The 13,071-nt window shown below is 41.1% G+C and overlaps 1 protein-coding gene across 3 annotated transcripts in view; it reads right to left on the bottom strand.

Moving 5' to 3' along the window:
- LOC104946909 (cAMP-specific 3',5'-cyclic phosphodiesterase 4D-like) overlaps window positions 1-13,071 on the bottom strand; it is an 86,377-nt gene that overhangs the window by 12,946 nt on the left and 60,360 nt on the right. For all 3 annotated transcript variants that reach the window (XM_010772813.1, XM_010772815.1, XM_010772814.1), the window contains 6 exons: window positions 7,551-7,742; window positions 7,035-7,076; window positions 5,700-5,736; window positions 4,861-4,934; window positions 4,733-4,782; window positions 4,279-4,391 (listed from right to left, as the gene is read on the bottom strand). In XM_010772813.1, the coding sequence (XP_010771115.1) occupies window positions 4,279-4,391; window positions 4,733-4,782; window positions 4,861-4,934; window positions 5,700-5,736; window positions 7,035-7,076; window positions 7,551-7,742 (508 nt within the window). The remainder of the gene's footprint in view (window positions 1-4,278; window positions 4,392-4,732; window positions 4,783-4,860; window positions 4,935-5,699; window positions 5,737-7,034; window positions 7,077-7,550; window positions 7,743-13,071) is intronic.

Below are 13,071 nucleotides of genomic sequence, written 5' to 3'. Positions count from 1 at the left end.
ATTAAAATAATAAAAGGCTTGCAATATTTCAGTTGATTTGTAATGAATCCAGAATGTATGACATTTTTGTTTTTTTAATTGCATTACAGAAAATAAAGAACTTTATCACAATATTCTAATTTTCTGAGACAGTCCTGTATGGCTGATAAATGCCAAGTAAGCTGGAAACCATTGAGATAAATCTTGTCAATCACACGTCGATGACATACATAAACTAAAGTATAAAACAATTCATAAAAAATGTAGAGGGTCAAAATCATTGTCTAAGAAATCTACAGAAGATGTTAATGATATAAAACACAATAAGCGATAACAAAACATAATAAAAGAGATGGAGAGGCTGAATTTAAAGTGGACCTATCATGCTATATTTGAATAATATATTGTAGGGCCATACCTATATAAAACATGTCTGTGAACTTTTTTTTCAAAATACCAAACAGATCATGCATTTTAGCCATGCCTCATTTCGCTCTATTTGCTCTTTTTTAGCCCTGTTTTTGCAAGGGCTGATTCTGTGACGTCGCTTTAATGCAAATGAGCTGCAGCTGACCACACCCCCCTGCAGGAGAGGGGAGCATGCTCTGATCAGCTGCTGGGCTCTCAGAAGAGGGGGAGAAAAACAGAGGCTCCGTCCTCCGTGTATTATTCTTATATGATTATATAGAGTCGTTATTCATTTGTTTCAAAGCTCAATAAATAACAAAGAAGACCTTTGACCGGCACTTTTCTAATTTTGTCCGGAAGATTTAAACTTTAACGGACATGTTGACCGGCGGAGAGGTGGGTGTTTGTCATCTGCTGGTGGCAAACCGGAGAGAATTACAGCAGCAGGAGAAAACGCTTGCCTCGGGGAGGGAGAAAAATAACCAGAGTGTCCACAGCGGAGAATAAACAGAAGGGCAACCATGGCAACCATGCGCGGGAAGTCTTCTTCGCTGCTTTTGTGGCAGACTACAGCGCCCCTGACACATATTCATGTATAAAAGACGTAGAAGAGTGCATTTTGCATGATAGGTCCCCTTTAAGATACAATATACCTTACCTCAAGTAAATAGAAAAACGTCCACGGCAGACACAACAATCTTTAATATTTCAACAGGATATTTTGCTGGTAATATATTTTGTCTCATATATTTTTAGTGTTTGCTTTTGTCATGACAACAATGACATGTTTTTATTTTAGCTTTCAAATAAGAATCACAAGCAGGTCACATGCTTCCAGATCTGGGTCTGTTGCTCCTGTCCATGTGTGCAGAACAGAATTGCAAGTTGCTTCTTCCTGTTTATTGTTGTAAGAGAATTTAGGTAGCATATGAGGGGAGAAAATGGGATGTGATTACACATGCAGCCTCAGTGTGAACATGACCAGAACACTCTCCATCTATGAAAGAGTAAATCCTCATCTCCCAGCTTCCCTCCCTCATGCTCCTCTCCACCGTCTGGCTGCTACACTCAGTCCTCCTCCATCTCCCAGGAGGCCAATCAGATCCCTCTCCTCCACCCAGCCCCTGATGCCGGACCCATCTGATTGGGCAGCGTACGGGGCGGGGGAGGGGGGGCTCCTCACAGCCTCTCGCTCTCCCTCTCCATGTTTCTCATTGACAGTGTGTGACAGTAGTTGGATGAGCAACTGCAGTCCACACCCTTCCTCCCCCGATGGTAGACCACATCCCCAACCTCCCCCACCTCACCCCGCCCAGCCCATCCCCTCCGACCCCCCCTTTACCTTCAGGACAGCACATGGGACTGTGGGAACTTTATTTTCCCAGACAGACTTCTTTTTCATTTGCAAGCCATCCCTGCTGAGTGTGGAGCAGTCTGAGTGAGCAGCCCGTCACTTTTTTTTGCTTCTCGTTTTGGATTTTTAGCAGCCTCTAACATCAGCATGCGTGGGTTAACATGCCGGCATCGGCTCTCTGCGGTTGTCTGTGCTGGAGACTCAGACAGGTGAGCAACGGGGAGTGCTGCTGGCTGCCTTGTTTACATTGGGATCTATTGATCAGCAGTGCAGGCTTTGCAGGGGGTGGGGGGTGCTCAATGCTGAGTGAGGGAGCCCGTTGGATCTGACTCAGGACTGGATCTACAAACAGGCTGTGTGTGTGTGTGTGTGTGTGTGTGTGTGTGTGTGTGTGTGTGTGTGTGTGTGTGTGTGTGAGTGTGTGTGTGAGTGTGTGTGTATGATTGTGAGTTTGATGCGGTCATGACCTCTCTCCAGTCCGGTTGCCAGGTCTCCGGACCGCTCACAAAGGGAAGATTAAATTCAATATTAGTTCATCAATCTGGTCCACAGGAAGCTGCGTTATCACCCGATGCTCAGGAAGTCCACACACACACACACACACACACACACGCACACGCACACACATACACTCACTCACTAACACTCACACACCAACACACACACATAGACCGACACACACATATCCAACATATTTTCCATTTTTCTTTCCTGTATCAGATGATCTTCTGCCCACTATTGTCTCTGTCACACTGGAGGTCAGGAGCAGACGCACAGGCCCATGGTCAGAAACCCTTTAAATACAGTGTGTGGAAAAATGTGACCACAATGACAAAGACACTGGACAGGAGCTACTGTCAATAGAGAATCTGATTTGAATACAGGGTTCACTCAGATCGTTAAAAAGTCCTTCAGGCATTCGATTCATTAATCCAACACAAGGCCTACATTGGTATTAAAATGCCTTAAATCAATATGTCTTACAAAAACTAAGACAAGGAGATTTTGATTTTCTGGCTCCACGTGCTTTTAACTGTACTAAGAACAGCAAAGTGTTACAACCTGTGTCACCCACATTTTACGACGTTTACGTGCAGGATGCGATTGTAATGAATTTCATTCTGTCACAACTTACAACTTGCATTAAACTGTAGGAACCACGGATGTAGGAATTCATCCTGCTTGTTGTCACTCAGATGATGAGACTGTTCTCTGTTGTCCATAGGTAAGATAGTCTGAAAAAGGACCAAAACAAATAAAAATATGAATTTGCTGAGATGCTGAGGCTGTATGTCAACTCTCTATTGTTCCTAAAGGAATCAGATTACTTTGAAAAATGTAAATGTGTCTCTGGAATTGTAATAAGACCACAACCATTATACACAAATATAGATGACAATTATGCAAATTAAAAACACAAGGTGACCAAATATCAGTAATATAAGTGATGCGTACATTATTTTTCCCTTATCACACAGACGATGATTAATATATCTTGCCCCATTAAGGATGGAAGGATTCTCTCAATGTTGACTCCAGTGATGATCCCTGAAATTATTAAAAATCACAAGAAGTCTCCAGGTAGTGCCACGTTTTTGTCCAATGTCTGTTGTCCTACTCAGTTTTAGTTGATATACACACACACCCTACTGATGACGACAGAGAGGACGGGACAGATTTCCCAAAGAGGTGAAAGGACAAAATAGAGAAGTCATCTGTCTCAGCGCTGTGTGTGTGTGTGTGTGTGTGTGTGTGTGTGTGTGAGTTGGCCTCGTAGTGCCTCTTCATTGCCTGGTTTTCCTGTTTGTTATTTGNGAGCTGGATTACTGGTGTCGTTTCCTGGTTGCTGCGTAGGGTCTGCGTTCTGGGGCAGCATAGACAGGTCTTTTCTCTGTAGCGAGTAAAACTCTAACACAGAAAAGACCTGTCTATGCTGCCCCAGAACGCAGACCCTACGCAGCAACCAGGAAACGACACCAGTAATCCAGCTCACACTGTCTGCTCCTCGAGCCTCAAAGGGCGGAGCAGCGAGCCCCGCAACGTCCTGCCAACACGGCACCCAGACCCCACGCAGCATTAAAAACGCCATTGTAACACATAATCACTGATGTTCCGCTGTAACGGTGGTGGACTCATCAGAACAAAGAGGGCAGGCTGAACAATCAGAGCACAGCGGGCTCATAGGGAGGGGGGGGGCAGGAGCTCCAACAAGCCGTTTAGGACAGAGAGTGAATACACATACTATACACAGATGCTGTATGAGAAACCAATGTGAGTTTGGAACATTGAACAATGTAAATCTATTCTAGTAGACCTCAACAATGGAATTATGATCAGTATAAATGGCCATGTCATGGGACTTTTAAGAGAGTAGGACCTCAGTGCTCCACCTCTTTTGAATGTGGGCTTTTGCATATTTGATTTGCTCCATATGATAAAGTTTTCATATTTTTTAAGAAAATATTGTAAGAGGCATACAACCTAATTGTGATGGATTAAAAAACAGTTTGAATTAAAACTAACAAATGTCCTCTCACCTTATTGGAGGCCATCTCGCCGACAGAGTGTCTCGTCTGCAGCGTCTCCAGCTGGTCCAGACACCAGTCCAGCTCCTCCATCGTCTCCACCGCCAGCTTCTGGCAGGGCTCCTCTGAAAGGTCAGAGGTCACACACACACACGTTACAGGTCGGCTGAGGGACTGATATTCAATACATGTAAATCAACAATTGAAACCCATTAGGTTCAAACTCTGCAGCATGTCTTTCACATTTACGATGAAATTACAGTATTTTCATAAAAAGATAATAACATGAAAGTATTCTGTAACAGAATATAATATATAAAATGGGAGTTGAAGGTAATACAGGAGAATTATAAAAAAAAGTTTATAAAAGTGTGTTTTTACAAGGGATGTCAAAGATGAAATGAATTATGCTAATTATGCCTAAGCCTAATTATGTGTCCCACTAAACAGGGATGATAACACTGACCTGTCAGACATGGCTTGCACATGGACGGCTGCTGGCTGCTTGTCGAACGCCTGAAACAAGTACAAGGGGTTAGCAGAACAATACCATTTTGAGTAGTTACTCCTTCAGTCTGTCTTTCTTGTTCTTACTTGTTTGTGACACGATCTTGCAGATGTGTCAGAACAGCAAAGTTAGTTCTCACTGTTCGGAGACTGGCAAGAACCTAAAAAGAGTTTAAAAAAAGAGAGGAATGAGTATTGGAGATGTATTAAAAGTCCTGTTTAGAGATACATACATGTGCCCCTTAATATCAGGAGTACAGAACAAACAGTACAGTGTGATGGCCTTAAAAGGGAACGTTCATCCCAAAAATACATATGTGACTCTTACATATCTATCATCAATGTAGATTGTTTGAATTGAGATGAAAAAGATGGACACATCAGCCTTAGAAATGGCCGCCTTCTCTCAATTATAATGGAAAACAATGGCACTTGGTACAATACCAATATTCAACTACAGGTGGGCCAAAAGTACGTTTTACATATTAGTCTGGAATTATAACATGGACACAGATTGTGTTAATGGGCCAACATTGGAGAGTGTTCAGAACGTGTGGGTGTTTTCTGAGAAGAAATGAACCATCTATTATTCCTTAAACCGATGAGTAAGGGCAATGTGGATTGTCTGGACAGACCCACACCTACAATTAGACATTATTAGTTTGAATGTAAACTAAGTACATTTTTAAAGTTATTATTTATACTAAAATCAAATAAAAGTAAACCCACCACTACAGCAATTAACATGACATGATATGAAACTGCCTTTAAAATTGTTCTTCAATATTAAAATGATTGTGCGTGCATTTTTATAAATCTTCGAAAAAGCCATTGGGTTGAGATCATATATTGTGTTTTAATTAAAGTGGCGAGTGCATTTCAGATGTTCACATTTTTACGAAACACTAATGTGTAATGCTACTAACCTGTGCAAATGGAGTCACTATCATGTCTTCTCCATGCCTGAAAACACCACAGACAAACACAAACAGTGATCCAGTGAAAACGCTTTGTGACAAACTTAATATGAGCACTGTGAAGAAGGAGAGAGGAGTACAGCTGGCTTCGGACCATAGTGGATCTCTAATATCACACAGGACATAAGGAGGGGAGGACAGATTGTTTTAGTCATACAAATATTTCTTTGGGGCAAAGCCGGAGGTTATCATTCAACCCTCAAAAGCAAAACAAAGCTGCTCCAGACAGGTTTAGATAAGACAGAGGAAGTCAGAAAAGAGGAAGACAATTTTAGACAAAGACTATCAATAGTTCTTGGGAAGGGGTTGTATCTACCCATTGAGATTCAAATAAAAGTGTCATTTAAAGTTATATTTATATGATTAAATCAATTACTATTTGTAGCTTTATGTTTTGGTTCTTTGGCCTTTTCGCTCTCATGAAGCTTGCCGTGTAAAACCATGGCTTCTGTTTCCAGCAAACAAACTGAGAGTCAACCTGTTCAACATTAAGGACAAATATACATTTTCCATGTGATTGGTCAAATTGTACTGTATAATTCAGCAGCTTAAGACACAGTTATTTGTGTTAGGAATTGGTGGAGCTACAGTAAAAAGCAAATGAATATTAAAATAACTTTTGGGTGGATGGAAACCTGCCTTCCAATGGGATGCTAATATTGCCCTGTATCCACTGATTGTGTAAGCAGTGAAATATTTTACTAATAGGTTAGCCGTGACAACAGAATAATCAAATGTTAGGTCAGTGTTGCTATAAGGGTGAAAAATAAGTTAATGCAGGTTTAATTCTGCTCTTACAGATTTTGCCCCCAAGATACATATTTGCGAGGAGCGGTGTTCGTGCATTGGGTTCTGGGAGTTTGGGAGAGGTAGAGTTTTCTGGGAGCTTTAGAGTCTCAACATGCACCTCACTATTCAGACTTCAGGGTAAATCCATGCTGCCAGTGAAGTGTACAATGTCAGAGTCAGACTCAAGTCAGCCTGCCCAGCAATGATTTTGACTTTGGGTAAAAAACACAAAATATTTCTGTGAAATGTAAGCCTGATTATGAAAATATTGAAAAATGGCAAATGTTTAGTACACTTTAAACGTATGTGACATCATCTGTCAAATGCTTGCTTGGGCTGTTTCATTATTTTGCAGGGGTGATTAACCAATTTGGGATAGGGTGGGTGTAGGTGGAAGAGGTAATATGTTGTCATGAGTCAAATATGTTTGAGATATGATAACATTGCACAGCCCAAAGAGAGAGGAATCACAGCAGTCTTCAGACTTTGTCTCACCGAGGTAGCCAATTGACCTCCCAATGCTTCAATCCCTCCTCCCTTCAAAACAAAGGAGTGACAGCTATTGGTGGAAGAAGCCATATTTACACTCTGCACAGATACATCTCTAGCTGTATAAACAGGCATGGACTGGATAAAGTGTTTCTGAGCGGAGATTACATTTTAGACTTAGTTGTACGCACCAACTAAACTTGACTGCTGACAAATAAGGCCAGATGGCAAATAAACGGAGCTTAATAGGATATTAACAAATATTGAAATTACATTCAAGTTTTTCCCTAGTAAATGCAACAGTAGTGATACAATCAATGTGATCTGATTCTTTACACAATATATTGTGAATCAAATAAAATTTCAAGCCTTCCATGATCCGCTGTTATCAGAAAGTTTGTAGATATTTTATGAAAGAACATATATATTCAATATACTTCACAGTGAAGTAAACCAATAACTTCTAAATCAGCAACCCAAAACTGCAAGGTGCAACATGAGGGTAACATTTAAAATACTCACAGATCGCTGGCAGTGGACGAGTTGCGGGACATGTTTTTGGGCGAAAGGTCGAAGTCTGAGTCGGAGCGGTAGAGGAAGGACTCGCGGCGCTGACTGTGAGGGAAGTTGGCCTGAAGAACCAGACCAGAACTTGGGCTAGTCTGAGAGTCCAGTGGACTGCGACCCACCGACAGGCCATTGTCCACATCAAAACTACAGGAGAGAGAGAAAAGAAAATACATAAATATGACTGTTTCAGCACCTGCTAATCAGCCAGACTACTACTACTATTGCCGCTTTTGCTAATAAACCACTTTAGCATACCTGAACATTAAGAGGAATACAATGGGCCATAAGAAAACAGGCACCAATATTATAAAGAGTGAATAACACAAGATAAACAAAGTAAAAACCAAATGTGTAAAAATGCGCTTTATTTGATAACTTGAATAGAAACAATAGATTCAACATTAACTGGGGTCACCTCTCAGCACTCCCTTCCAACGCAGTGACTCCCAACTAATCGTATACTTATTTAAAACAGCTCCTTTACCCACTGACAACAAATTGAGACAGGAATTAAACCTAAGATAAGGTATGATTAGGTGTAGCATGCAGAAGTATCCACAGATCATTCTATTTTCATATACATTTTTCTTCCAATAAAGTATCCTAAAAATCATGTCAAGAAGACACAAGACTTATACAAGGATAAGGCTCCCAGAACAAGAACATCATGCGACAACTATTGATACGATCAAATCAAAATTAAATATCATAGCTTGAATAAAATGCTATGTTTACTTGTTATAAAATAGATAAAAGGTTGGAGTAAATTGTCTACCCAGCTGTAAGTCTTTTTTAAACAGCCGACCTTGTGATTACTCGCTTTTTCGCAATCACACACACTCACACACATCTTCCTTTCCCTCTGCTATCTCCGTATGACGTCAACACTGACGTCATGCCTGGTACGTCAGCAGAGCTACTTACCCATACACACCCCCTCCACCCGCCACTCCCTTTATCACCCCATCGCAGCCATCCCATTGAAAGGCACCCCTATTACTGAACAAATAACTTTATGAGCTTAGCGTTTACGGTCATAGTTTTATTAAAATGTTTTCCTTGGTATGATTAAAATGAACTTGTATTTAAAAAAAAAAACCTGGTTTCAGTCCAACTCTTGTAACCAAACCGTATCACAGCCCGACGCTGCCCTGAAATAAATCCCTTTGGAATCACTCCAATCCACAGGGTCGAAAGATGAAGGGTGGGTGTAGCAAACACACACTCAAAACAAATATCCCCCTTTACCCAAACAATTATTTCAAACTAGGGATATGAAGTGCAACCACAAAAGAGGCAAGAGCTAAAATAAAGAAATAAGTTCTAAGAGTGACAGAGAATAACTTGACGTTGAGTGAGACAGTAGAGGAAAGTAAAAGCCTCCAAAATGCAATATAGTTCATTTTTGTAGCTTCATCATCATCTGTGCCTTTGCTCGACTACTGCACTCTTCTTGAACACTAAAACTAACACTTTTTGTGCTAAAACTATTCACTATTCTACCACGATAAAAGTCTTATTTTTTAGATTGTCGCATAACAAATGACATTTTAAGGCAGCATTATGGAGATACATGAGTGGTCACTTCTAAGGTATTTGTATCAGTTAGATCTATTGTTATCCGTCACAATATGGATTCCCCTCCTTCCTTAGTCGTAACAATAGAAAGCAGAGCCCTGGAAGGTTGCTTCTGTTTCTATTTTTGGCTCAGCCTGCCTCCAGTGCTCAAGCAATAGCAACCAGTGCCGGCTAAATGAGAGATGGCTATTATGCAATTGATGCTGAATGAAATACAGATTCACAGATGCAAAGAGAGGCAGACGCCGGGTGTGTGGGGGGGGGGGTCTGTATCCAGCACAGTGATAGGGCTCAGCATCTCACACCTGATTGGTGTGACAGGAGAAGATGCTGGGGGTGCTGCAGCAGGACTTATCTCAGTGATAACGCTCCACTACACCTCACCTGTTTCCCCCCCCCCGGCTCAGTGTAGTCGGCCGTGACGAGGCTCCATCAGAGGAGACCGCTGACGTCAGAAGCTATAAATAGATCTGCCTCCCAGGAAAGAGGGGAACTGGGAGACTTGTGACGGAGCTTACGTAGATACCCCCCCTCCTCCCCTTCGAAGGCATGGGTGATTTCTCTCCTCCTCATGCCTACATATGTGAAGGACTTTTCCTTTTTTTTTCGTTTTCGATTGGTTGAGTGATTTTAAATGACCACAAGTAGAAATACAAGACCAGTATTTTCTCTCGATTCTCCAAATTATATTTTTCTATCTTTTACTCAGCCGCATTTCTGAGTGAGCAGCCAGGATGTCGAAGCATGTTGCTAAAGGACATTAAAACAGTTTTGTCCTTCAAGCACTAATTGTTGTCAGTTGTGAAATTAAAATGTCTTTCAGATTTGAGGTCAGATTACAGATTGTTGATCTATCATGTCCTTGGTGATAACAGTTTCACCAGTAAAAAAAATATGATTGTTCATTGGATAACCATACTGTATGAACAATCATTATTGGGGATACAATACTGGCTTTAAATTAAGTACTAACCTACAAAAAAAAGCTTTTAAATGTATACTGTAGCTTTATTCACCTCATTGTATCAGAGGGAATACTGGATTATACAGATGTGGAATTAAATAGTATTCCAATATATCAATGCACTAGGGATAAATAAACACATATGATGAATGAATGCCAATAAGGGCGGTGAGAAAAATAAATGTATTTGACTTATTGTGATCTGTTGATGTTTTTGGTGGCAGAATATTTTCACAGGGTTGCCTGCTCTCTTTCATTCATTCCTACTCAAAGAAGCAGAAGAGGTTTCTGATAAGGTGACAGCTCCCTCTACTGAGAAATACATGGAACTGCAACATCACATAAACAAGACTGCTCAGATTTTATATTCTGATCCATCCTAAATCCTTAAATCATTCCTTAGGACATTTGCTTTGTAATTTTGTTATGGTAGTAGGACTGAAATCAGTGGAATCCATATGTAAATGAACATACATTATTATTTTGTTGTTCACCAATGTGAAGAGTCATGAGACTGTAAAGGTGCGAACATCAGACTTTTACAATACATACATTTTTTGTCCTTTCGAGTGAAAAACAAAAAAATAATGTATTATTGTATTCAAAAATCCTTATGCCCCCTGCATTAATAAGGCATTAATAAAATGAAAAAGTAACATTGCGTGATTCTGTTCTTTCTTACTTAATAAAAAACTACTTTTCACTTTTATCCCATAATAGCGAACTACACAGCTTTTTTAAGACAGTTGTGAGACAATCAGACTGACGGCAACATAACAAGTTGACCTTGTACCGTCTGCTTCCAGCATTGTTCTCCGTTTCTCTGACGTAAATGACGCCTCCCTTTTCTCTCTTTAACTGTGTTTTAGTTAACTTTTCTCACACACACACACACACACACACACACACACACACACACACACACACACACACACACACACACACACACACACACACACACCTCTGCTTTTGTTCCCAGGATGTTTAGTTTGCGTTCCCAACATATTAAAGAAGAGGATTTTTTTCCCCTTGACCTAAATTGAAAAAGGCTGCAGAGGCAATCAATTAATTTGATCATCACAACAAAATCAGTGTTTGCTCAATTAACTTTGATGAAGATGAGTGACTAGACTGAGTCAGGATTACAGCGCTGGAAACTAAGGCTGGAGCCACACGGAGATGATAACGAAAACGAACCGAATTCGATATCAAAAAAGTCTTCCGTCCACACGAGACCACTCGACCCGCTGGAGACGCTGTAGTACATATGCCGGGCCTGTAAGTGGCGCTGTACTTCTGCCACAAAATACACCAAAAGCAGCGAAGAAGACCTCCCCCCCGAGCATGGTTGCCATGGTTGCCTGGTTGCCCTTCTGTTTATTCTCCGCGATGGATTTAGCAACATGTTGTTCATGTAGTTCTCCATGTCCACTTGTTGCTGATGGTTGTGGTAGAGGAGCTGTAGATTTTGCACTAACATCTGTAGCATGGTCAGTAACAGTAGCAGTAGCTACTGACAGCTACTACTGACAGTAGCTACTGACCATGCTACAGCAGTGATCAGCAGAGGCGGGGAGAGGCGGGGCTAATGCGTCATCGTTATCAGGAAATGATCGTATAGGGATGGGCACGGAGCCGTTGCGTCCGCAGATCTACCCACCTTGGGACCTATGCTTGGGACCCGTTATCGTTATCTGCGTTTCCCTGTCGGCCTCGTGTGGCCGAACCGTCTATAAGATAGAGAACTGTAGCGGATACGACCCGTTTCGTCTCCATGTGGCTGCAGCCTAAAGCTAAATAATGTTTGGTCAATAACTGGAAAAGGTTTTGACAACTTTTTTGATAATTTATTTAAAAAATGTATAGGGATTTTACAAGCAATTTGGCACCCAATCTCCAGGTTGGCAGTTGTGAAGTTTGCCACATTTCTTTATATCTGAATTGTGAAAGTAAACTAAATAATGTTTGGGTGGTGGACAGTTTGGTGGACAAAACAAGCTATTGAATACATAATTAATTGAATCCCTACTGTATCAGTATTACTGCTGAGAGATTTCTTTAACCAATGTTTTGGTTAAAGAAAACTGTCTGATCTTCACTTGAACTTAAAATGTATGTAATGGGTTAATAGTGAGACACAGTGAACTTTTACAGCTACATACATGAAGGTCAACCTTAAAGTGTCACTGTTCTTTAGCTGGTGAACTGCATTGCTGTCACACAGAGTTAGGGGGTTAGGGTTACAGTCTCTTTGATGTTAAACCATGCTCAGAGGCACAGTTTTCATCCCTGGCTGATTTTATTCTAATAAAGCCTTTCCTTAGGGTTGGCCTCTGTAACTGTACAAAATGTTAAAACCTTAGGATGGGAAACGTATGACCATTTCCAGTTATTATGCATGCACGCATGTTCGTGCTGTGCTCATGGGAACCAGGGCCGAGGGATTTGACAAACTTTCTGTTATGCGTGTAATAGTGATACAGAAAACAAGAATAAAGGCCAGATGCTATCTGAGGGTGGACAACACAGGACCAGTGTCAAAGGTCAACCCACACACACACACACACACACACACACACACACACACACACACACACACACACACACACACACACGCTCCCTCCTGTTTTCTTTCCTCGTAGCGTGGGAATTGGCCGAGGGGCCTTAAGCATCACACCAGGAAAGAGGCAAGAGGTGAGAAGTAGAGGAGGAAAACAGAGCAGGGAAAACTTTGTGAATTTGTGTGTGCATAGTAAGAGTAACAGGCTCAAATGTACTGATGATTTAACACCATTACAAATAAGTAAAAACAGCATACTGTAAGAATGAAGCAATTAGAAAGAATCCTTTTTTGGGGGGCAATGGGTGTGCAAAACAAAACTTTGTGTGTGTGTGTGTGTGTGTGTGTGTGTGTGTGTGTGTGTGTGTGTG

Source organism: Notothenia coriiceps, unplaced genomic scaffold, assembly GCF_000735185.1.
Source record: "Notothenia coriiceps isolate Sejong01 unplaced genomic scaffold, NC01 NC01_scaffold00011632, whole genome shotgun sequence".
In the NCBI taxonomy this organism is placed as follows: Eukaryota; Metazoa; Chordata; class Actinopteri; order Perciformes; family Nototheniidae; genus Notothenia; species Notothenia coriiceps.
This window is presented reverse-complemented; position numbering and strand designations above follow the sequence as displayed.